At 26.1% G+C, this 27,699-nt stretch overlaps 1 protein-coding gene across 4 annotated transcripts; it reads left to right on the forward strand.

The window, feature by feature from the left end:
* Positions 1-1,576: 1,576 nt before the first annotated feature.
* LOC112593695 (homeobox protein extradenticle) lies at positions 1,577-27,382 on the forward strand. 4 transcript variants are annotated; one of them, XM_025338204.1, is made up of 10 exons: positions 1,577-2,159; positions 2,379-2,589; positions 9,404-9,477; positions 20,249-20,499; positions 24,009-24,199; positions 24,283-24,418; positions 24,499-24,595; positions 26,423-26,577; positions 26,650-26,697; positions 26,892-27,382. In XM_025338204.1, the coding sequence occupies exons 2-10, from the start codon at positions 2,390-2,392 to the stop codon at positions 27,021-27,023; spliced, it is 1,284 nt and encodes a 427-aa protein (XP_025193989.1). In that variant the 5' UTR covers positions 1,577-2,159; positions 2,379-2,389; the 3' UTR covers positions 27,024-27,382. The 4 variants fall into 4 exon arrangements, with proteins under 4 accessions (XP_025193989.1, XP_025193991.1, XP_025193992.1 ...); XM_025338206.1 differs by having other exon boundaries at positions 26,650-26,718; positions 26,892-26,982; XM_025338207.1 differs by having other exon boundaries at positions 26,423-26,571; positions 26,650-26,718; positions 26,892-26,982.
* Positions 27,383-27,699: the final 317 nt, after the last annotated feature.

Here is a 27,699-nt window from a genome sequence, read left to right on the forward strand (position 1 = left end):
AGATGGGCTATAGAGAAGGGACTGCTTCAATTTTTAATTATTATACAATTAATGCAGTGCGCGATTAGGTTACAATGTCCTAACGATACAAAAATATTGATTAACAAATTTAAAATTCTCACTAGAAGATAATTACCAGAATTTAAATAAATATATAATTTAAACATTTCAAACATAAAAATAGCATTAGCTTGTCTTAAAATTTATACTGTACATAGCTGTACCCCTGTAAATCATAATATTATTAAAATAATCGTTATTTTTATTTCTGGTGATCTAATAACGCTGGTAGATACAATGAAAATAATTCGTTTTAGTTATTTCCGAGAAGATTCTGGTTCAAAAAATACCTAAAAGCTACTAAAAAACCTACAGCATAGGCTTAACGCTTAAGACTTAGAAGTTGAAGATCTAGAAAAAATATTAGTATGTATTACGTAGAACATAATACGTCCTCCAATATATATATATATTTTTTTTGTATTGATCTTATTTAAGCCCGACAACTAAGGCCATTAGCTGTAGATAGTAACAGTTAGAATTTTTATTAAAAGTTTGTTTGTAAAATTTGATTTGTACGGTTGGAACACATGTGAGTATGTATGTGCACCATGGATTCATCACTAAGAACTCGGGTGGTCACCCATCCAAGAGCAAGTGATGCCGGCTGATGCTTGACCTCAAAACACATTAATGACTGTGGCCAACCACCGCGCCACAATCCACCAATATATACACAAGTCGAGAGACGTATAGTGCTGACATTTTTAGAAAAGGTCAGTCGATATTATTACCTGTGCATAATATTATGATACTGTATTTCTAAAATAATTGTTATTTTGGTACCAGTTAGCGTCAGCCAATATTTTCCATTTTACAGGTATATCTTACTTTCTATCTTCACGAATGCAAAAAATTCTATAAACAGTATGATCATTAATTTTATAAAGTATTTTAATATTAAAATAAAATCAATGATAAAAATTTAATGTATATGACTGTACTATATCACAAGAATTTTGTGATAAAATTATCGAACTCGCCAGTCGTTGTGGATGAAACGTCGCCGGGTGGTGTCGGTCGTCCGGGACAATCAGTCCGGACGCCAGACGCCGGTTGAAAGCTGATAAGGTCGCGGCAACAATCAGTGATGCAACGTGCCGGGATTTTCCCAAGAAGCGACTAAGCGAGGGCGCCCGTCCGATCGACGACCGGTCCATATTATTCGCTTCATTTGCGGAGCGGTACTGTTCTTCTGTCGTTGCTTCGTCGGTTGTTGACGTCGTGTGGTGGTGGGTGGGGTGGTAGTGGGGTGTTGTTTGAGGTGGCAGAGGAGGAGTTGGTGATGGTGACGGGAACGGTGACGGTGACGTCGGTGGTGGCGGTGCCAGTAGTAAGTAAAGTTGTATTATAGTCGTACGTGGTGTAGTTGGTCGTATCGCCGCCGTCACCCGCGACGCAAAAGCGGGACCCACCATTGGCCGGCTGACGGCATTCCGACGGCTGGGCTCCCCACCACCATCCCCGGGTACTGGGAAATCTGGAACCGCTCTGCCACCGGCGCCGAGACAGCTCTCAATCCCAGTTGTCCGCGTCTCGACCGTACCGTTTCGCGTTACGGCCATATTTCTTTTGTTTTGTTTTGTTTCGTTTATTATTTTTATCGAATTAATTTCACTGTTGTTATTACTGTCATCGTCATCACAGACATCGTCGTTGTTCGTCTTCTTCACCGTTCTTCAATAATTTTTTTGTTAATTAATTGCACCGATTAGGCGTTTTTGTTTACAATTTCCCTCGTACGTGTCTGGAATATTACAGTCCGTGTGATTTGCCGCCGTCTTGGTTTAATAAATATCGTTACATTTTTCGTCTGTCTCTATCTATCTCAATGATTCGTTGTTTTCCTGTTTAAATTTCGTCCACGTCAGGAATGAAAACATAATATCTACCGTGCGTATGGTACTTATTGTATCATTACGGTAATAATTGTCGACGTCCGTGTGCGTTTCCTGTGCTCGTGCGTCAGTACTTCATGCCGTCGAATTTCGTTCACGTAGAAAGCGATCGTCTATACCGTTAGACTTCCTGAACGTCATCAGGATCTCTTTGGTTCTACGCTGTTATGCCACTGACGTTCTGCACAGACGAGTTGCAATGTAAGTACACAAAATGCGTGATGGCATTCATGATATTTTTTAATATGATGCTACATTTGCATTGTTCATATACCTTACCTCCTCCCTCTACAAGTCTCTAAGAAGGTATTGATGGACTATATTTTTTCTCCATTTGATTGTCTAATTGGCGTTTTAGTCTTTAGATTGTTAAAATTACTTATATTAGGTATCTAATTGAACTTTTACATACAATTTTAGAATTTGTGAAAATGAATAGCATGGATGAGCATAACCGCATGATGCATCCAACCAGTGCAATGTTGCCACAACCTTATGGGATGTCGTCTGTTGATCCCAACCACGGTGCTCCCACGCCACCTGATCAAGATACTCGTAAACAAGATATTGGTGAAATTTTGCAGCAAATAATGAACATTACTGATCAGTCTTTAGATGAAGCTCAAGCTAGGTAATTAAAGTCTATTTATTCTACATATATTCAATATCCCTTTATATTATGTTTATGTAAACTTGCAAGACTATTATCTTAAAATTTTAATTATACTTAATGTTTATCATTAAAATTCTAGGTACCTATTTAAATTAATTGTTATCCCATTTTCTATTACATCCTACTTTTTATTAACTTATTTTTATGGGTATTATAAGTCTTAAACCAATGGAATTTTTTGATATAAAATGAATTTACTAGCTAGATATTTTTGTATTAAAAATTATTAATAATTTACGAGTTGTTATAACTAATAAACATTTAAAAAATTTAATTTTAAGATACTGATAATAAATTAGCTATAAATACTACAATTTGTCACAATAGTTATATGGAGAATGTAAAAAGTGGTAGATTTTTAAATATATTTTTTTTTATTTCCAAACAATATACAAATGTGGCAACTCTAGATCTAAATTCTGGCGATTTTTTAATCCCAGTTCACTCCTAAATATGATAAATAGGTTTTATCACTAGTTTTATCTAACTTGTTAGTTTGATATATTTTTAAATTAATTAATTAACATAACATGAAGCATTTAAGTCATAGACCAATTATAAACACTTATCATTTTGATATTAAGATTATAAATACCTTGATTATTTTGATTTTGTATAGATGCTGCCTTTTAATAATAGTATTATTTAAGAACATTGATTAACTACTTGATACATTATATTTTCTAGAGTGTCAGAATCCATACTTTTCCTAACATTTCATTTTCTAAATATAAGAATAATATTGATACATTTTGTGAAGAATGCATGTAGATAACTTTCATTTTTACAATCACAAATAGTATTAATTTCAAATATAATTATAAATAATACCTATTTATTTATGAGTATATTTTGTAAATTATTTAATAATCATAAACATGGTTTACAGATTTGTGACTTTCAAGTCAATTGCTCCAAAGCTCAAAAGTTTTTATGCATTTAAACATTTTTTTGTCAGATCTCATGTTTTTATATAATTACATTAATTCATACTAAAAAAAAATTAACGATTGGTTACTTAAATTAAATAATATATTTAGATATATTTCTGATTATATATCTGATAACAGTTCCAAAATTCTGTTCTTACCAATTAACTTATTTTCAATTCTTGAAAATAGAAATATATGGTAGTGGAAATTTATAATACTCAGTATGAAAGATTGAACAGTACATTGTTAAATATTGTGATAGAGAAGTTGAATAAATTGGTATTATAATACAATATAATCAATTGCACTAGAATTAGATATAAATATGAAATTTACATTTTTGAGATAATTAATAATAATGTTTAAATAAAAGTTATCATTAATTGTTTACACTAATAATTAGTTATAATTCAAAATAATTGTATGTGTTTTAAACAAAATTATATACTTAGAAAAGTGAATTTTATAATAAATTCTTTTCTCTTAAAGTTTTTTATTTTTCATTTATTACCTAAAACTAAGTATTTAATTTTCTTTAGATAAAATATTGCATTGTTCCAGTTGACAGATTCTTAACTTAAAACATCTGATTATTTTATTAATAAGTTATATAAAAAAAAAATTGATGAAATAGAAACTATTAAATAGCCTGGTGTAGTGTAGGTATGCATGAAATTGGTGTGTTCTTATTGCACTAGATAGACTGTAATTTTGTTTTTTTTACTATTGTTTTTGGACAGTATTTCATCTAATTTTCATGATAAGTTGAAATTAAATTTTAAAATATATTTATAATTGTATTGTGATAATTCTTTTATTAGTATGGTGTAAAAATAATATTAACAATTAATTATTAAAAAATATCAGATTAATAAAACTATGAAATCCCTGTTAATGAGATATTATGTAAGTAGTTAATAATTTAATTCCAATTTAATTGTCCTGTGTATATGACCTTGTTTTAATTGACTGGAGAGATTTAGATAATTGATTATGTTAGTTTCTTTATGATTTTGTTGTACTTAAAATATATTCAATAATAGGTATTTTAATGTAATTTTTATGATTTAAATTTGAAAGTCATTATTAAGTGTCAAGTTTCTGATAAATTAAGAGATATAAGAAAGCAGAACTAATTTAAAACCAATATTACTAACATTAATTTAATATTTATTAGTACATTTTCTGACACTAATTATTAAAATAATTTGTAATATGACCTTATTGTTATTCTATTTAGAATCGAATTCAAAATTATAAATTTGCTACTAACAATTTTAGGAATACCTGAACAAGTTTCACAAGAGAGTGTTATTAAAATAAAACATTTTCAAAATCTTGCATTTTTAATTATATTCAAAAGTAAAAAAGAAGTGGTTTCTTTAATTAAATTGTATTAAAGGTTAAAGATAAAATTTACAATCACAAGTCATGAGTGGTAATCTTATAATATAAAGTAGAAAACATAGTTTTCAAAAAAGTTTCAAGATTGATATCTGTATGACTTTTTTTCATATTCTCATATAAATTTTAAATGCAGCTGGAAAATGGGAGCTGCCAGTTGCTTATCAATGATGTCATTTATTTTTACTTTTTTTGTCATTAGTGTTATGTTTATTAGTAGGTTTTGTAATTTATAATTTAATTAGATCTAATGTAAAAAACATATTTATAGCAAAGTATTTTCTTCTAATTACTTAATTTTAAAAATGAAACAAGATTCAGCCTGTTTCATTATAATACTATAAATAATCTCGTTATTAATACTTGATTATAAATTGCTTCTATCAATACAATTATTATATTAATGAGATGTTCATCGCTTATTATTAGTTATTATTATTATAATTTGGTTTAAAAATATAGTTAACGTATTTGTAAGTTACTCTTTAAATAAAATCAAGAAATAATTATTTGGAGATAAAACCTTGAAAATAGACCTGGGTAAACATTTTCAACACTTAAAGAAATTGTTCTATTAATTATATAGAAGAATCAACTAAACTTTTGATATGTCATTTCTACAAGTAATGTATTTTATTTCAAACAGATATAATTTTATTCAACTCAAATGTTAGCTGTATGTTATATCCGGATAATTATCTTAAAAAGTATATTGAATAATTTATCTGATATGTTTTTTCCACGTACCTAAATACTTAAAGTTTTATTTGTTTGTAAATTTTTTGAAATGATTTATTTTTTATAACTATAGTTATATACATTATTTAATTATCAAAATAAATATTTGTGAAATTTGATTATTGTTTTATACAATTTCTTAAAATGTTTAAGTTAGATTCAGACTAAAAAAGAATATAATACATAATTTATCTTTTATCCATGTTATAACATTAATAGTACTAAAAAAATAACGAAAAAATTATTTTTGGATACTAACATCGCTTTTACAATCAAATTTTTTGTTTTCAACGAAATATCATATAATTTGTTGAATGTTAAGTTTTTACAATTTATTTTTTATAATGTTTTTTATTTAATTTATAAAAAATGCTCTCAATTTAAAGTTATGTAAAAAAAATGTACGATATGCAGTATCTCTATTTACTACTAGTATGAAATTGATAATAATTTTTTTCGTAAAATTTAATAAATAACAATAATATAAACAATCCTTTATTTTATTTTTTTTTTTTATCCCGTTAGTGGATTTATTCTAAAGTTAGTATCAGATTTAATGATTTATCTTATTATTTTTTATTATTCAAATAACATCTTCGGTGTTGTGGGCCATTATATTTTTAACATTTATATGTTAAGAGTACATATTATTTTTCAATTATGTTAAAATTTATAACATTAAATTTGTGAACCTATTCAATATCTTTCAATTATTGTATCTAGAAGCAGTAGTGGATTTAAAGAAAAATTCAAGTGACGTGTCGCGTGTATAGTGTAGAACCAGGGGTCTCTAATCTTTTTTTACGGAGGGCCATGTCTGAGATACACTTTAGCATCGCGGACCAATTTTTTTTAAAGGAATAAAGAGGTAATCAAATTGAAAATGAAAAAGATATTTTTTGATTTTTGAAAAATGAATATTTTTTTCGATTAATCATTGCCGCTTTTTAAACACGATAACGCAGATAACGCAATTGATGGGGTAATCGACAACGATTAACGAAAAACCATTTATTTTATTTTAAGGTTTTATTATTTTTCATTCACTATAGGAAATACTATTGATAAATAAATAATATATTCAAAATATAAGTTAACTTGGCGGGTCGGTTTGAAAAGCTGAACGGGCCGTAGTTCGTAGGTTGGGGACCCCTGGTGTATATACGGGTATTTGCAAAAGTACCTATTTATGAAACATTCTAAATATTAATAGTTGATGCACATAACAATATTGTTCCTAGTATTATTAAACAATTTTTACTTTATATTTTAATTTTTAATTCATTTCATAAAATTACTTAACAATCACAAATATTTAATTAATAAGTGATTATTTGAACTAATAATTGAGTATCAAAATAAAATTGTGGAATGTGCCCAAGGCCTTGATGACAACAAATTGTCCATAATTTTTCCGAGATATCCGCTGCAACTTGAAAATTGTCCTTTTAGATTTAGATAGTATGTTTAAGATTTCAAGTAGATGTAGTTTCCCTAAAACTAAATAAAAACCTGTGTTCTGAGTCTAAATATTTTTTTCAATTTTCTCTTCTCAGATGTAGACCGTTGTAAAACCAAAACAATTAAATACATTTAACAATATACCTTATTTTAAGACCGAAGCTAGCGAGTTTAATATACTATTTTATTGATTAATAATAAACCTAGAATAACTAAATATTTCTCATCAAATCAATAGTGAAGACTGTAGATATACCACGTACCTATAAATTTAATTTTTATTAAATAGTTTTTTTTTTTTTTTTAGTTATGGTTAATCCTAATGTTACGCGATCCTAGGCATTAGTGTTATACAAAATACAACTATAATGGTGTTATAATAAACAACTATTACGTGAATTAATTCTGGTTGTATAGGTGCTAGGCCTTGGATTAATTACGAACAAATTGTATGGTGACATTTTTAGTTCATCTATTATTTTTTTTTATCTTACACGTTATGATTTTTTTAAGAATTCGAAAAATCTAAGTGTTCAGTTCTTCTATCTATAAGAAATATATTTTGTATTCATAGAAAAGACAAGTTTATTTACATTTAGATTACATTTGTCAAATTAATTTTTATATTTTAAGAGTAATTGGTTAAATAGAGTAATTTTAGATTTTAGAATATTTAATATTTATTGATGTTCAAAATGCATATGGCCATGTAAGTTTACTTTTAATGTAGCAAAAGTTACTAATTTAACGTTTTAACCCTTTTTAATGTAGAATTGAACGTAGATTTCAGACGCGATAATAGTTGTTTTGAATATGATGATGGCTGATGACATTTTATTCTATCGACCTGCTCAATACCAGAAAAAATGTATGGGTTAACTAAAATAAAATTTGAGGGGTTCTGAATTATTTATTCGGTGATCTGATAAATATATACTTTATACATTAAGTTTACCGATTTCTTAGTAAGATAATTAAATACTAATAATTTATTTTATGCTATTATTAATGTTACAACTTATAAATGTATAATCGTTTCATAAACACATACGTTTTATTTAGTTTATTAAACAAAATACTATTTGTGAAATCAATCGATTTATTAATTCAAACATAATACCTGTTTGAGTAATTATTGATTCGAATTAAATTTTTATGACATAAAGATGTCAAAGTTGAGGGTTTTCAGATCTTAGACTCTAATTTTGATGTGCTAGTAGAATCTTTTCTAAACTTATCTTTTGTAATTTGGGCTATTGTAAATATTCAAATTTAACTTAACTTTAATTAAATCGAATTGTATACATAAAAAACAAGTTAAATTTATTTATAAGAAAGATACAAAAACTGTATTAATTGTTTATTAAAAAATTAAATAAATTCAAAATAAGTATGTAATTTATATTTTCTCAGCTACCATTATTTTAAAACTACCTACATTAGATATTTACCAGCAACAGAATAATTGTACACTGACTTTATACTATTGAAATTGGAGAAATAAACTTTCAACTTAGTATAATACTGTGTTATTAGAATACATGTTGTAAAATATAACTTATTTTAAGTTATAAAATACATTTTATTTTAATAGAAATAAAACTATAATATGAAATATTATGATAATTCAATTTAAGATATAAATATAATTTAATTCGTTAGGTTAATTATTTTATTACGTCCATTAAATTTTTTATGACTTTCAATACAATTTATAGATAAAACTTTAATCATTTTATAATTTTATCTTAATAGTATTTTATAAAAGGTGTACATTATTTTATGTAATTAATTATTGTAGATTTCAACTAATATTTAAATTTAATAAACATATTTCATGAAAAATATAAGATACGAGTATAACTTTAATATAAGGAGTATTGATAATTGTGTAAGAAAAAAATAATTATTTGTTTTAAATTTAAAAAAAACCTATTTATATATATAGGATTATGATAAATTAATTAATTAGATTTTTTTTACTTAGTTTGTTACCATAATGGTCCAAGTATTTAACAAAAAATAATATTTAAAATAATAATGTTACATTTATTCGGTAAAATATTATGTACGTGGATGCATTATTGTAATATGAAAATTAAAATACATTTTATTCTACCTAAGAAATTATATTATAAATAAATATCAAGCTCAAACATAATTTTTACCGTCATTATTAATTATAGATACTAATTGTAGTTTAACTTTGTTAATGAGTCAAATTTTTATTTTTACAGAAAACACACATTAAATTGTCACCGAATGAAACCTTCTTTATTCAGCGTTTTATGCGAAATCAAAGAAAAAACTGGTGAGTAATTTTTATTTATTTAATTTTTTAATATAAACTAAATAATATGTAGATACCTGCTAGAAAAAAATGTACTTTATTTATTTATAGTACTTATAGTCATTTGATTTTGAGTACTAGGCAGTATTAGTAGTATTTCTATATATTCATAATTTTATTAGTTTAGTTAATTTATATATTTTATTTTTTTGATTTGGTGGGCGTCCACCGTGCCTGGAATTACTGATTCCTCTCTCTGTATGTTTATATATATTATACTTAAATTTATATAATTAAAATATTGATAATATAAAATCATGACAGTTGATATTTGTTTTTTTTTTTTTTACTCCGTCTGATTTGTGCCGTAAATAAGTCGCATACCAAACACGTTTCGCGTTTCCTACACTATGAATGGTTGTGAAGACTATACAAATATCTACGATAATATTAAAATTAAATATATAATTCACATTAATATTATTTTAATATTTTAATACTTATTAGACATCCATTCATCAATATGCAAAGCGTATTAATTCTATAGCATACAAATAATGAAAATCTTTTTATACTTTCCACATAGTTAGAACCTATGGTTCATTTGAACTCTTAACTTGGCGCGATTTCTTTCTCATTGTTGATTAATGACTTCCTATTAATTAATTATTGCTTAAAAAAGTATTTCATAATAAATATACGATGTAAGTCCATGTTTTGCTTTGAAAAACTGAATAAAATTATCAAAATATTGACTGATGTAAAATAAATTAAATATTATAAATAATAAATGTATATGTTGAATTAAATTTTTCAAAGTATTAGAAATTCATTATTATTTTTTTTTTTTTTTGAAAACGTTCATAAATCTACTATTATTGCAAAATAATTTTCTAATGTCTAACATAAACAAGACAAACTCTAAAGTGGAAGATATTAAATAGATGGTTCCTTCTATTCCTTAAACCTCCAAAATAAAAAAAAATCTACAATGTTTTAATACTTTTATATATTAAATTTTAATTATTTTAATATTTTGTAGTTTTTAATCATTTTTACACTAAATTAACCACTGTTTGATTCGGAAATGGTCTCCGTAATATATATGATATAATTAGATTGATCTATTTTTAAATTAAGTAGCTATACTAACATTTTAAATGAGTTAATATTTATACAGATCTGCTGTAATAATATAATAAGCAAATAAATAATAATACAATAATAATTAGTAAATAACTGATAAAATTGAAGACTAAGTATATGCATTGCCTCGAAAAGTTTTGAAGATGCGCATTTAAATAATATTTAAATAAAAATGTGTCGGTTAAACAATTAATATTTATTTTGATAATTACTCATACGTAATGTACATAAATTTTAAAGACATAAACTTACTATTAAACACCATCCAGAAAATTAAAATATAATTTTATGTAATAGTTTTAATCGAGGTTTTGTAATATCTCCAATTAAAACCTAAATTCATATGTATTTTTTTCAACATCTAAGACCTAATATTTTATTAGCATAAAATAATATTTTGTGTTTAAAAGTAGTGAATTTTTTCTAATAATTATATCTTTTTTACGGTTAATTTAATTTTGAGATTAAAATTCATTATTAGTAAATAGTATTTGTGAAATATTTAAAATAGTTCTTTTTTTATTAAATTTATGTTATACAATATACATAACCTCAAGATATGTAATAATAAGTATCAATTATTATAAACATAATTTATTCACAATTTTATTCTTGGTCCTAAATAAGTAATAATTTATAACTCCCATTTTAAAATGCGTTTATATAATTTAAACTATAAGTATATAAATAAACTTTAAACCAAAAATAATCTCATTTCGGTATTTTTTCTGCGTTATTAGATTTTTTTAATATATCTACTCAATCTATATTTTTTAAAATTGAATAATGTATAAAAAACTGAATTAAAACCAATAGATTATTTACACGTTCTAATAAATTGATTTAATTAAATTGAAATAGTAATATTATAATATATACTTCATGTAAATTAATTTTGATATAATTTAATACAATGTTTAAATATTTTAACTATAAAGCTCTAAAGTTGGTTTAATAAAATGTAAAGGTTAATAAATTGTGGTTTTTTTATAACATTCTGCTTATTCCATCTGTTTAAATTTCAAACAACTCTAAACTATACTATTCTATAATAGGTATAAATTTATTGTTTTTTTGGAGGGGGAAAATCATGTTTTCTATTGAAATAGATTCCTCATTGTTTGAATTGTTGGTCAGACTGACTACTCTGTCACAGCATGCGCTTGTTCAGAATCGACTAATGCTGCAATGGTTCCAAATATTTAACTGGTTATTATTATTTTATAATGCTTATTGTAAGTTTTCCTTACCAGTATTATTTTTTTTAAATATCTGTTGAGTTTAAATAATTTATATAAATTCATAACTTGAATATGCAAATTAAACATACTCCATTAATATTAATACATGTATAGTATAGTTTGTATTTTTATAATTATTTGAATGACTCGACACGGATAATAATTGTTGAATCGTTCACTTCAAACAATATTATAACAACTGCTGAGCATCCCTGGACCAGTAGGTATGAAATATTTTAGAACTGGTTTCTTTGTGCATATTAAACCTGCCGGTTTGCCTCACACCATTCTCATCCACTGCCAGGACACCCCACGTATGTCCCGCCTAAGTATTTAAATGAAATCAAAAGATTTAACTCAACTAAACTCTTAAAAAAAAAAAAACACATCGATGTTATATCTTGAAAATTTGCCTTATATTTACTGTGATGAACGACTTAACGAATATTGTATTACCAAACATCGTTTTTTTTTTAAGTTTATACTAGATAGTAGATTTAAAAATTTCTTCGTTGAAATGTTTCAATGTCTTATATGATTTGGTTATCAAGACTATTGAAATAAATTTAACTTTTTAAATATTGTATAATACACGTATAGTTTAAAATAATTATAAAACTTAAAGTTTTAATTTCTTTTTTAGAATACTAAATGATAAATGAACAATAAATGTATTGCGTCTACTATAAAAAATTATATATTAAAAAAAAAAAAAAATCGAACTGTAAATAAAATACTGTACTAATGTATTTATTATTTTTGTTTTTTAACAGTCCAAAATCATCAATACTTACATTCCGCTTCACTATTATTTCTATTTTCTTTGTTGTAAGCCGCCTCTGTATAATATGATGGTTTCATGGTCATTAGTTCTAATTATCTGATTCATTAAAATAGTGAATCTTAAATCGTATTATTAATTATGTTTATCACGTTGGCATTGATTGAATACTGCTTGTATGTCAGTTGCATTTAATTTATACACATAATATTATATGTATAATATTAATATATATTGTATATATACTCAAAAATATTTCTTACTCAATATTTCATTTATATTTTTTACGACATAAAAGTCATTAACCTCCTAGCCATTTAAATTTTCAACAAGTATAACGATACTTTAATTTTACTATAAAATGCACAATATTTAATTTGAAAAATATACAAATCTTAAAGTGAACAATTCTTTAATGTTTTATTTTATAATAATGAGTTATTAAAAACTATGATTGAACTTAAATTAAGGAAAATAGTTTATATTGAATTTTGATATATTATAATCGACTGTTTTAACTTTTAATTTTTACTAATTATTTATTTTATGAATTTTATTTTTATGTACTTAACATATATTAGATTTTAATTGTTCATTATATAATATAGGTTTATCATGTATATAAAAAAAGATCTCACTTAGTTCAAAAAACGGTAGACTAAAAATCAGTTCCATGCATGATTTCTTCATAGAAAGTAGCGTATCGATACAGTATTTTTTTATGAAGAAATATACAATTTGTCATGGCATCTCATACCTTCTTTCATTTTTCTCTTTATCATAACCATTTTTTTCGAGGTCAATGGATTCTGTAGTTTTATATTGCTACATAAATGTATTTTTTTTAAGAAAAATGAAAAATGATTATATCTAACCAGAAAAATGCTTTGTTTGAAATCTGTTCTTAGTACCAATTTATCGTTAGAATAAAAAAATTCTATGTATAAACATATTATAACATTAATCAATGATATTTAATATCATAAATTAGCATATTTTAGCAGTTTTTTTTGTATTTGTACATGTTATATGTGCGCGGGTTTGTGAGTAGAAGCAATATTGTAACCCATGGTGGTTTAAATTTGAACTTCGTCTGAGTGGCTCATGAATAATTCAATGACAGTATAGGACTAGCGGCAGTCATTCTAAGTGGGGATTCCAGGGTCCAGTCTGTCTACCTCCTCTCAGCCTTCCGCCCTTCCTACATCTCATGCAAACGCAATAAGTTATTATGTCCAAGATAATCCCCTACATGTTGTGTACAACAAAGATAAAGGAAAACTTTAAAAAAAAAGATAACTTACTAGTTAAAACTATTTTTATGTTATTATTATCAATATTTGAAATCTCAAATAATATATAAGTATATTTGGAAAAAATCATGAATTAAAATTGAATCGCATTGCCAAAATACACATTTCGACTGAAATAGTAATTCAAGATAAAAGTTCAAACTATGTATTATGTTGGAAGTTTTAATTGTATCTTAAATTTATTAATTTCATCCGAAAAAAAACATTTACTTTATTCAAGTTTTCTATTTCATTATAGGAAATTATGTAATTTAATTTAAAAATGTCATCAGTGTAGTAAATATATATTTATTCATATGCATTTTTTTTTTTTTTTTAGAACACTAAATTTGTATATTATAATACAAATAATAGAAATAGTGATTTTTTTTAAAAATATTTATGTAGTAAGAGGTATATTTTAAATTATTAATGATCTTCTAACGTTTTATAATTTAAAAAGGTATATTATATATTATATAGTATATACTATAGTAATAATTTGATTTTCTTTCATATATTTTTATTATTTTTCACTAGTAAATAGTATAATATGGTTTTTAATTTTGAAAATTACTTTTTAACATCAACTGTTGTTTGCTTAAACAATCTTTTTTACTGTGTTTAACAATATTGGAACAGCTGGTCGAATTTTGATGTATACATAATGTTTTGTTCGTTTCAAAAATACGTTGTTAATATTAATTTCTTTAATATGATCATTATAAAATGTACATTTATTAAAACCATAACACTCATTTAAAACATAATTTTAATATGTATTATTTATGGTTATTTTTATCGTAAAAACAATAATTAAGTGTTATAATATTATATTTTACTAATATGTTACATACTTTGAAGTCAAATAAAAAAGTAACTAATAGTTTTATGACAATAGTATATCAAAAACAACATAATATTATATTATTTATTATAAATAACAGTCCTGTTTACAAATAAAAATTTTAAATATTAATTAGTTTCGTGCATATAGACTGAAGTAATGTGGTATAATGCCTTCCACACGTTTCAGTAAAACTTAATATTCTTATCGAGAACGTAAAATGGTAGCTTTGGGATTTTATTGAAGAAATAATGTGCGCAGTTGTTGTAAAGGGTAGAAAGTATCCCGCATTGCGACAGACCGTATGATAACATGTGCGTATCCGTCAAAAATAATAATAACACCACATGCGGTTCCCCCATTTTCAGGGGAAATAATGTAATACATTTGGTCTCGGAGAATATTGGAAACGTGTAAAACAATACTAAGAACGCGATTTTGATACACGATGTGTATTTTTTCCCCTACAAATCTCGTCACGTATTGCATTTAATGTTTATGGTGCCCGATCGATGTATTTCAGTTGTCAGACGTGTCCGTGCCTTGTTGACAATGGCTTGACATCTGTTCACGTTTGTCAACGTCGGCGTTTCTTATTTTGCATGTGCCTCCAGACTTTAAAAATGAAATCCAAAAATATTCTGTATTTACATACTTAGATCTAATAGAAAAAAATATTTAAAGCAATAATTATGAATTTATGACAATAATCGTTAATTGCCGTGCATTCATGTTTGTAATTCTGTTAAATGGCATATTATAATATTATTGTACGTATAATATTATTATTATTATTATTATTATTATTATTATTATACATTTAAAAAATGACAGACTGGTATGTGTGGATGACTGAAGTAACGTCGTCGTCTTCTGCGTGGCGGCGGTGGCAACAGCGGTGGCGATGGTGTGATGGTGCGGTGCGGAGGGGATGGGGCGCGCTGGTCCTTGGAACAAATCAATACCTAACGGGAGGGAAACGGACGGACGGGAAAAAGGCGGCCTGGCAGCCGAGTGCCATTCCGCACCGGCTGATATTGTGTTGCGCGCGTACATGTTTTTCTTCGTCTTCAATTCCAATTCGCGTTTTATACTGTTTTATATATATTATTGCACCGCCGCGTTTCCTCCTCGCTCTTTGGTCGGCCGGCCTTGACGCTAGCCCCTTGCGCGCCTTCTACTTTTGTATAAAAATGTTCTGCTCCGACTGAAATATGTACTTTAAAAAAACAATTGTTTAATTAAAACTTAAAACATTCCAGCAAACTTTTTGTATTGCCTCTTGCTAACTCTTACTGCCACCATTGCTTTATTAATCTTTCGCGAAACATTTGGATGTTCGAAAAATCCTTCTTTATATTTTCCGAGTTTAAATTCGAGTATACTGTATATGATTACAGTTATGCGTTTTCAAAACGTCATAGTGTTTATGCATCCAAACCAGTGATTCCCAACGTGGTAGTACCGTCTCCTTGTGGGATTTTTTAATTTTGAGGGGGGCGTTTTATTCAGGAACGTTAAGTGGGGATTCTACTGTGACTTTCATTTTTATTGTTCATAATTGATTGATATGAAATGTATAAGTATCAGCATAGAATCAAAAATAATTTAGAATAATACCAGTACCATAAGTAATATACAGAACTATAAAGGTATGCATAAAACGTATACCTACACACTAAAAATTTAGTATAGGCATAAAAATAAAAATTGTTTGTAGAGTTTTGTTTTTTACTTAAAGTTACCGATTATAATAAGGCTGTAATTTTTTTAAATTTATGAAGGAGGCAGTGAGATTTTTTTAAAACGGGTTGTTAAGTAAAAAAAAGTTTAGGAAACACTGATCTAAACCGTTTAAAATTACATGATAAGCTTATTAGGCTGTTAGAGAGTATAATATTATAGTTTTTGATATTAATGTGAATAAACAAAAAACTATGTTCCAATAATAGAAGAAAGTTCGTAAAATATAAAAACTAATTGATTAATTTATTAATCGTCGAATAATATCGATTAATTTTAATTAAGTGACTACGGATTAAGTTATTACAATAATAAATGAAAAGTATTTTTTGAAAAAATATGATTATTTATCTGTTATTGTATATCTATATAATATTATTTAAAAAAAAATGCTGTTAGGTAATTTACCAAAGTGACTTTCAAGTCAAATCCCGTTCAACACATCGTTGACCTTAAAGATACCAAGTTATCACTATAGATTCTTTAAATATCCCGCAGTTACACTGTTACTTCTCCCGCTGGGCTATGGTGAACTGTAATTTACTCAAAACGACTTGACACCTGAAACTTTATTACCTAACTATAGTTTAAAAAAATATACTTATATTACTTTCTAATGTGAATCCAGTTAAGTTACTGACAACTGACTTAAATAATTTTTTTAATTTATAACAAAATTATTTAACTAGATTTTTTTCAAACATTTTATAACTATATATTAAGGTTCCTCGCACAGTTACTTTGTTGAGTTTGAGAAATAATAATTTTAGATAATATTTTAACATATGTAAATAAATTATATTAACATTAAATCATCATTATCTTGTTTTTTAAATTATTTAAATTAAATAACAGAAAGCAAAGCTTCTGTATCATTTTACTAACCCTACTGTTTATATTTTATAGAATTAAATATTATTATTTGTTATTAACTTAAACATTTTAATTTTAAAATAAAAACACGTATAGCTTGATGTTTAAAGTGTTTTAAATGAATTTGTTGAAATTATCCTGATGAGTATGTACATTATAATATGTAACATATACAATTAATTCCAATACTTGAAGTGTGTTTGAAGTGGCCGATGAAAGATCTTTTCCACCTTTTGTGACGATTTATGATGCCATGGGGAGGTGATGCTGCTATTGTTTATTTTACTCGTGCATGTGTGCGTGAAAAATTGTGATAAGTTGCGTGTACAAGTTATGAGATATGAGGGTTAACGCTTATACGTGTGTGTATATATAATTTATGTGATCTGAACAAAAATGTGTTTTGATGTGGAGGAACACATGTTTTTACCAGAAATAACTAGTTTATAAATAGTGACAGTTCTGAAGAGCTGTTGGCTCCGTCCCTATTCTTGTATGGATGTTCGATTATATTAATTTATAAGTATTGCATGTTAATTTAAACTTTTTGTAAAAAAAAAAAAACAATTAAATAAAGTTTTTACTATTTTTGGACAGAAATTAGCATAATTATTACAAATAAAGAAATAAATATCAAATAATATTACTGTCTGTTTGGTTTTTATTAATGTTTTTATATTTAACGTTCCGTGTACGACTTCATTATTCTTAATTGGGTGATACCATCATTTTTCTTATTTCCTTTTGTGAAAAATCACTATTCATTCCCAGAAATTGCAATAGCACGCAATGATTCGTTACTCCCATTATTTTATTTATAGTTGTGAAATAATCTATAAATGATTCCCAGATTATTTTACTAATATGAATAATTACGAGTAAATATAATGCATAAAAATATTGAAAATGGAACAATTATACATTATTTATACTGGGTAATTTCGTTATCGTGAATCCGGCAATATTATATACAAAGTTATGTATAACAAAGTTTCCATTATGAACTTCGTTTTTATTCGTTTAAGAGTTAAATACTTTACATTTTCTGAGATTTTAATATTTATATCATAAATTATTTGAAAAAAAGTAGCTACCAACTTCTTATTTTCAAATTGTATTCATTGATATCCTATATTGTGCGATTTGTATATATCGTGATGTATTTCAAGTTTATAAATTGAAGAGTAGATCCAAAGAGATGAGCAACGTAATAATTTGGGTATTCAAAAATATTTCACTCGCTAGTTTATAAGAAAAGACGTTCACACGCATATATTTTTCTATTGACTTTTACATACGCTTAACATATTATATAGAATCTGCGGACCAGATAAATGCTTGTTTATATTGGTTTTTGTCGTACAATTATTTTAAAATAAGTTTTATCGGTATATATTTATCATGTTACCCGTGTGATAAAAAACCAACTTAACAAACTATGCTAGTGTAGCATTCTATCCCTCAATAATATTCCTTAATTTTAATTACTTGGATCTAATTTAGGTTATTAGCTTTTTATGTAAGTATTTTTTTACTTTATTTTGTTATTGTATGGTTTGTCTTAAATTACATATTTGTCGAAAATAAATAACATAACGAATAATACTGGGCGAAATAAGCTTTGTTTTATTTAAATATGCAAGGGAAACTCAGAACCCTTAATGTGTAACAGAACGCCTGCCTAATTTTTAATTATTCATGCGCCAAGTGTAGCACTTTACCTTGTTCTGGTAGAACTTCCACAAAGTTTCTGGGCGTGTTTAAAATATTCCTTAAACGCACAAATTAAACAAAATAATCGATGACAAATTATCTCAGTTTAAAATACAGAACAGTACATTTAATAAGGTTGTAAATTAATAGCTTATAGTAATATTAAAAGTACTCATATGTAGAACGTTAAAATATTTTCATTTTTCTGTGTTACTTTCTGTATTTCCAGAATATCCACTATATGTATCATTACTATTTACCTATTTGATAAATTTATTTTAATTATACATTAAAATTGAGACCATATAGTTAATTTGATAGTCAAGCTACTTCTTAAAGTAATAAATTTCAATAGTATTTATCATTTTGTAAATTACATAATGAAATATTGTGTGCAGGCATCAGCATATTATATTTTATTCAATTAGTTTTTCATTGATTAATCTCTTATGAAATATATTCGTTCCCATATTTATTTTAATAAAGTTTAATATTTATAGTTATGATTATATTAACAATGAATTTAATACAATTAATTTATTAAGCATGATTTTATATTCAAATTAATATGAAAATTGAAAAAATTAAGTCTTAGTTGTATAATATTTTTATTAATTTCTATACAATAAGTGATATTGTAATCAAAATAGTTTTTTTGATGAGTAAACAATAATTAAATACATTAATTTATTGTATAATATAAATATAAATCTATGATTCGAGGAAAATTCGTACTTAAATATTTATTTATGGTATCAGAGGGTTGAATTTTTTGTAGTCCATTCATGGTGTATCATGATATTTATTACTATTTACTACTTAAAAGGTTTAACATTATATAAAATAATTATTATACTTTACATAGTGTAGGTAGTTCAACAACTGTATTATGTTTAAGAACAAATTGAAGGATCCCTGGCCCGTTAATTTTCACAAAATAAGTCCAATGTATCTTTAACCCAGGTTTGATATATTGATTGAATTCAAACAGTATCTATAAAATATTTATTTAAATAACTTATGTGTACTAAGTTTTCGGATTTCTTTCAACTAAAATGTTGATTTTGAATATTATGTTAATAATCATTAAAAATGTTAAGGGTTTAACATGTAGTCTTATACAAATAATTAATATACTTTTTTGTTTTATTTATAGTATTAAGTTTAAGAAATACACAAGAAGAAGAGCCACCAGATCCACAGTTGATGCGATTAGATAACATGTTAATTGCTGAAGGAGTAGCTGGTCCTGAAAAAGGAGGTGGTGCTGGAGCTGCAGCTAGTGCATCAGCCGCAGCTTCGGGTGGTCCCGGACAACCAGATAACGCCATTGAGCATTCCGACTATAGAGCAAAATTAGCTCAGATCAGACAAATTTACCACCAAGAACTGGAAAAATACGAACAGGTAATTATAGTATTTTTTAGCTACTTATCAGTTGAAAATGGTTTAAATTTATAATTTGATTATCTTACCCAATAGGTACTATTATAGTGTTATAAAAGTATATTAATACATAATTATAGTTTTAGTGGTTAAAAAAAAAATAAAAAATAGGAAAATTGCTATGCTGCAAACTGTAAAATAGGTTTTAAGTATTATGTACCTTAGCGTTGAGCATGTCACTATAATGGATAACGTATTAAATTTGAACTCAATAATAAATCATTCTTACGAAAAATGATTCTAAGTGAAGACAATGTATATTGTATCAGTCAGAATTTAGTCTGTATATCTATAAGTATATTTGATCATTTATTACTATTAGTACTATAATAGATCGATTTAATTGTTTTCAAATAATAATATTATATTATATTATTGTTGCAAATGAATAAATACCGCATAACATATTATTACTGTAAATTTGTTTTTGGTAGAGGTAGCATACAATATTAGACTAAATATTTTGAAAATTATATCGTGAATAGAAAATAATAATATACGTAATGAAAATACATATTTTTTTAAATTCTATTAAGTTATTAACATCGTGACAATATTTTGAGAAAATTATAAAATAACAAATTTTTATAAGTAGTTTAAAATTAGTTAAAATCTTTTGAAACAATAATAATTATGATAATTTAATTTTAAGAATATCTACACACTATTTATTTTCTGTCTTTAGCACATGCAAAACACATTATCTGTTATACATAGGTTATTTTACGATGTTCATTTTTCATGTAAGTTGAGCTCGTTTGTCATAAGTAACGTATCGTACGCGTGCGTTTTAGTTTACATTACTTAAGTTCATACGTGCCATACTAGTTAGGGAAACGCACTATCATCGGATCCAATTTGCTACTAGAAACTTCTTCTATGTTGAAGATTGAAATATTTTTATTGGCCCAAAAAGTAATGATAAATACACAAAAAAAACATTGTAAAATCAATACTCTGCTCAGAGCGTTAAGTAAAAATTTTACGATCGAACAAAATATCTCAGTAACAGACAAGTTGATATATGGATTGCGCGTATCACGTATTCTGTAATAGATCTTCTATTGTACTAACATTATTAGAAAGAGATACCTGTGCACATGGTGCAGTCTTAGGGTGTATGCTGTCTTTTCCTAAAAAAATTGTTATCTATTTTGTTAAACTTCTTTCTTTCTTTCGTTAAGAATGGGTATAGATAGATTAATTTGTATGCCTTTTATTTCTGGCAATGTTGGCATCCTTTTTTTCTCTTTCTGCTATCAGTCTATTTCGATTTCTTTATAAGTATAGGTAACTTGTATATATTTGTAGTGTCTATTTTTTCAATATTAATTTAAATACATTTTATTATATATATGGATATATTCATAAATATTAAATACTTACGTGTTGGTGTTATTCTTTGTTAGTATAAATACTAGGTACACATTTTATTTATTAAAAAAATATACGGGTTACGATTAAGTAAATCATATGTTTTCTTAAAATTATTTTAATGTATTTCATTATTATTTATTTAAATAAATTTTATAATCTATACATTGTGTACAATAAGTAATTGGTCTAATTACTAACATTTAACTCGAAAGGTGTGAAAAAGACCCATAGAAGGATAACTTGAACGAATTTTCGAGTTGTAATTTCATAGTTTAATTTTGTTTAGTTAACGCCCAGTAAATCTCTAGGGTTAAGTACTGTTAAAATTTCCATAGTAGGAAGTGTGTACCTGTATTTAAATTTTAATTACATTTTATTCAAGATAATCAGTTTTAATTTGAAACCGTTGATGCCTAGTATCAAATATTTTATTCGTTTCTCAGTCTATACAATTTATTGTATTTAAAAAAGAAATTTTAAGTTTACGATAAGTAACTAACTACATGAATGTTTAAATTATTTAATAAGTGTGCATGTGTGTAATTTCTTAGTTAAATTTTCTTGGATGTAATTAATTCTGAAGTTAATATAAGTCAATTGTAAAAATTACAATAGTATACACTAACTATTAGCAATAGGTCTAACATTGAATTGAGTCCCGTAAATACTTTTGGATTACCGAAGTCAAGTCCGGCCAATATTCTTAGGTTATTTGAGTTGAGTCCCTTTTTTAATTGTAATAATAAGCATAGAGTCAATTAATTAAAAAATATTAAAAATAATAATAAATAAAGATACTTTTTACAAAGAGAATATTTTTATCGACAGTTATAGAAAAAGACTAAAAAAAGTTGAAAATTTGTCATACCTATAAATATTTCAAAAAGAGATAAAATTTGTTCAAAATTTTATCATAATATATAAGTATTGAAAATAATAATTTAGAAATTTCAAATACCTACATCTCATCTCATTATTTTCGGAAATATAACAAAATATTAAACATTTTTGAGGATAAATAATTATTTTACGGATGGATATCTAAACATATACTCCATTTTTCATTCGTAATAATTTGATAATTATGTAAGTATTAACTAATTGTGTGTTTACGAAGTGTTCGGCGTGACTGGTTGATTTTGAACGAGTATATACCACCAGGCCGTTGACAAATATCTGTTATTGTTGTGTATTCAGTGTAATATGATGTGCAAAGTTCAGTCATCACCGACTATATAGGTAGTTATGACATTTTATCTATACGGACTCAATTCAAAATATTAAGATAATATGCTGTACTCAATTCAAACACATAAAAGTAGCATGGACTCAATTCAATATCACCGAGAAATAATACTGAAGCGTGCAATTATTTGAATTGTATGATTTGTATGAATAACTCGTGATTACTATATGAAAGAGTAGGGCGACCAATATTACGCGTGATGTTCAACAGATTAATCGGCCTAACTACCAGATCTGCACACGAGAATTTTCAATTTTTTATTGTTGAATACAGTAATGAGTTTTATAAATTAAATACCTATGGAAATAAGTTTCAGGTTCCAGGTATAGTCGTATTTTTGTACTTTCTCTTAAACGTTTCGAAATCAAATTTAAATATGTATTTGTTGGCCTCACAGGACAAATTGCATGAACAATAATCTGTGAGATGAATAATATTTTAATGGTTATAAAGTAGATATCCTTGAACCTGTGTTGTCTTATGTTTAGTTTGACATTTAAAAATATTTATTTTAATATCATGATATGCCACAAACGGCGTGTGATCAAACAAATACCGCAAAAAATGATTAATTATGTTTTTGGATAGATATATTCATAAAGATAGGTTAGTTATGGACATTTAGACGTACCTATAATAAATATAATTATATTTTGTTTAATGCTGTTAGGATAAGGCTTAAAATCTAGAATATGTGTGGAGTTGAGATTAAGTTTTAAACTACGACCCAAATAATATTATTTATCAAATGTAATGATTATTATGTCATACGGCTTACATCAAAGCAATCGTTTATAATATATAATATATATTTAGACACATACTCACGATTTTAATATATTTTTAGGCTTGTAATGAATTTACTACCCATGTAATGAATCTCTTACGAGAACAGTCTAGAACGCGGCCGATCACTCCAAAAGAAATCGAACGAATGGTGCAAATAATACATAAGAAATTTTCTTCCATACAAATGCAACTGAAGCAAAGTACTTGTGAAGCGGTCATGATACTTAGATCTAGGTTTTTGGATGCTAGGTTTGTATTATAAAAGACATTGATGATATTATAAATCTATACAATTATATTTATTGTGTTATCTATTTTTTTGTTTTCTATAGAAGAAAAAGACGTAATTTTAGTAAACAAGCTTCCGAAATACTAAATGAGTACTTTTACTCTCATCTGAGCAATCCCTATCCTTCTGAGGAGGCAAAAGAAGAGTTAGCAAGGAAGTGTAGCATTACAGTGTCACAAGTATATAATTATATTTACTTTGAAAATCATTCAAAATAGTAAATATAGTCATTAAAATATTTATATTTACAATTATTTAGGTGTCAAATTGGTTTGGGAATAAAAGAATTCGATATAAAAAAAATATCGGTAAAGCTCAAGAAGAAGCAAACCTTTACGCTGCAAAGAAAGCTGCCGGTAAGTGTTTATAATTTTCTTAAACAACAAAACGATTTGAATGACACATAATTTCTAACTATATTTTAATATTAATAATTGACAATAAATATATCATTTACTTATATAGACTACGGATACAATAATAAATAGCATTAAAATATTTTTGTTGGTGGTATTTGACAGAGTCGAAATTTTATATTTACCGGAGGTATTTTCACAGATTGTAGTCCTTATTGGTGTTTAAAACATAAAGAGAAAAACATGTAAATGGGGAAAGGGTGAAGTTTACTATAGGGATTTGGATAGCGATATATACGTACTGGCGGTGTAAGCTCCAAATGGAAATAATATATCACCGAGACCCTGGCTTTGAGCTTGACAGCTCGAATGGTTTTTCCTGGTTTCCTCATTGTCCCGTACTACACCCTCCATACAATGCGATTTATATACATATATATATGTATATTTTTTTTAAGTGAGCATGTGTGTTCGTTGTGCGCGCGTGCGCTCACCCGAGCGTGTTGTACACTGTTTCTTTTATTAAAAGGTGTGGTATCACCTGCCAATGATTACATAGTCAGGTTCCACACCATAAATTAATATTATGTAATATTCAAAATTTTAAATGAAACATGACTATGGATAAAATATATTTTAATGATACAAATTGTTTAACCGTAATTTATAACAAATAATATTCAATTTATTATTGTATAGAATGCTTAACTTGACAAAAAATTGTTCCTTAAACCTCAAAAATTTAAAATTTAACTGTATTACTACACACAGCATATCCTGAATATCCTTTTTTTTTAAAAGAATTATCACAAACCAGTATTAATTACATAATACACAAAATTGAAAATAATACGATTATTTAATAGTATTAATAAAATATTTACTTTTATCAATGTAAATTAACTTTATTTAATTTAAACATTAAAGAACTTTTCTATTCGACTAATTCCATGAACAAATTAAAGGTAGTTTTGGAATTATTTTAAGAATCTAAAACAAAATAATCGTCGGTTTAAGGCATGTAAAATATCATCATTTTTGATGCGTTTTATTTACGAAGACCCGCAAGTATTATTCCTATCATACACATGCGGATATAGCGTTCTTTTAAAAATAATTAACAGTAAACTTGCCTCTGCAAGACAGACTTGAGACTTTGTATGGTAAATGGACTTTGTATCGACTGTTAGATTTCCATAAGGTTGAAATAAATTGATAATTGATCGCGTACACTTTGTAAAATGATAATCAACTGAAAAATATATTTTAATAAATTTAATTAAATCATTTGCGTATTATCAATATTTAGTGATATTTGAGATTTAAGTATTCATACACTATTATTTATAGTCTATAAACGATTTTAAAACCACTAAGTTAAATTCAAAAAATTTTAAATTTAGACATGAGAGCCTATGCACATCAATAAAATATAACAATAACTAATTGACCACATATTTAACTTTTAATTTAAATTGTAAATATTTTTTTCTATCTAAAATAGAACAAAATTTTTGCCATATTGTTAACTACCTAGTATATTAATACAAACTGTTCCTGTTTCCTACTATTCCAAGTTCATTAGTAGTCCAATTACTAAACATCTAAACCCTCCCCCCTTAGAAAAAAAAATGTTACTCAAAAGTAGATACATAATGAAATACTTTTTATTCCAATTAAATTTAAAAATATGGTATATTGTGCTAATAATAATTTAGTATAGCAAAGTAATATGGCATAAGGTTAAGAAAAATATAATATTTAAACCAATTTTTTATCCTTGATACTAATGATTTTACTAATATTAATACAATTTACTTTTCATAGGCGCTTCCCCTTATAGTATGGGTCCTGCTTCTCAAGGAACACCAACTCCCTTGTTATCTCCAGCTCCTGGTGGTGGTCCACAAGACAGCATGGGCTATAGTCTTAGTTTAAATGGTGCTGAGTATAGTTCCCCTATGTCCGGATCACAGGTTTGTGTGCGTTATATTGATTATAGAACAACTGTTCATATAAAATATATCCATTTCATTAAAAAATTAATTTTACAGGCACAGTATTCTGATGGAAGCTTAGGATATGACCCAATGGGACACCAGGTGAGCGATTGCGAGTAACAGGTTAATATAATTAGTAAGACAATAAATGTATATCAAAATATATCCTAAGTTAATTTGTTCTAAAGGGTTAATTAAAAATTAATAACAAAGAAACTATCAATGTATAAATCTATATTGTAAGATAATAATTTGTCTTAAGAATTTAATTTAATGTTTTATTTTATATATTACAGGCAATGCCTAAAAACTCTGGATCGCCATCTACAGGATGGAACTCAAGTCATGAATATCAGACACATGGCATGCACGACGACAGCGAAGACTCATCAGATGATGTTGATATAAAACGCCCAAAATTGTCTTAAGCATTTTTATTCTTAATAACTAAATTTGTTCATTTTTTACATATATATAAAAATGATTGCTTAACTTAATATTTTAGACATATGCGAATGAGAATAATTGGCCTTCACACTTTGTATATGTTCTAAAAAAAAAAACACTCATCTCACTCTAACTAATTACTATTATGGATCTACTGTAATGACGAAAACGAAAGACTTAGGCCTTTGATGTATGTGTGTATTTTAATCCCAGCACACATCACATATAAGGGAACGTATATGTATAAATAACGTTAGTCTAATATTTGAGATTACCATACTGAAATTCAGTAGAGACGGTTTTATTATGAAACTATTTTTTAGTATCTTATTATTATTATTATTATTATTATTATTAATTATTATTATTATTATTATTATTATTATCATTATTTTTATTGAATAATTAAATGATAATATTAACTTGAGCTTTTTGAACGTTTATCGTTCTTCATGTAACTTTGGTATACGTATATTGTGCACATCACCAGATTATTAGTAATTTATATAGAAAAAAATATGATAATAATATTATTGTTGATTATGTTTACTGACACATTTTTCTATTATCTGTGATCTCAAAGGAAAATCAACACATGCATCAAAATCGAGTACAATCATGTCCAGTGTTTTTCTCCTTTTTCACCAAGTATACGAT

The sequence above is a fragment of the Melanaphis sacchari genome, unplaced genomic scaffold, assembly GCF_002803265.2.
Source record: "Melanaphis sacchari strain LSU unplaced genomic scaffold, SCAv2.0 Contig20_pilon_pilon, whole genome shotgun sequence".
NCBI lineage: Eukaryota > Metazoa > Arthropoda > Insecta > Hemiptera > Aphididae > Melanaphis > Melanaphis sacchari.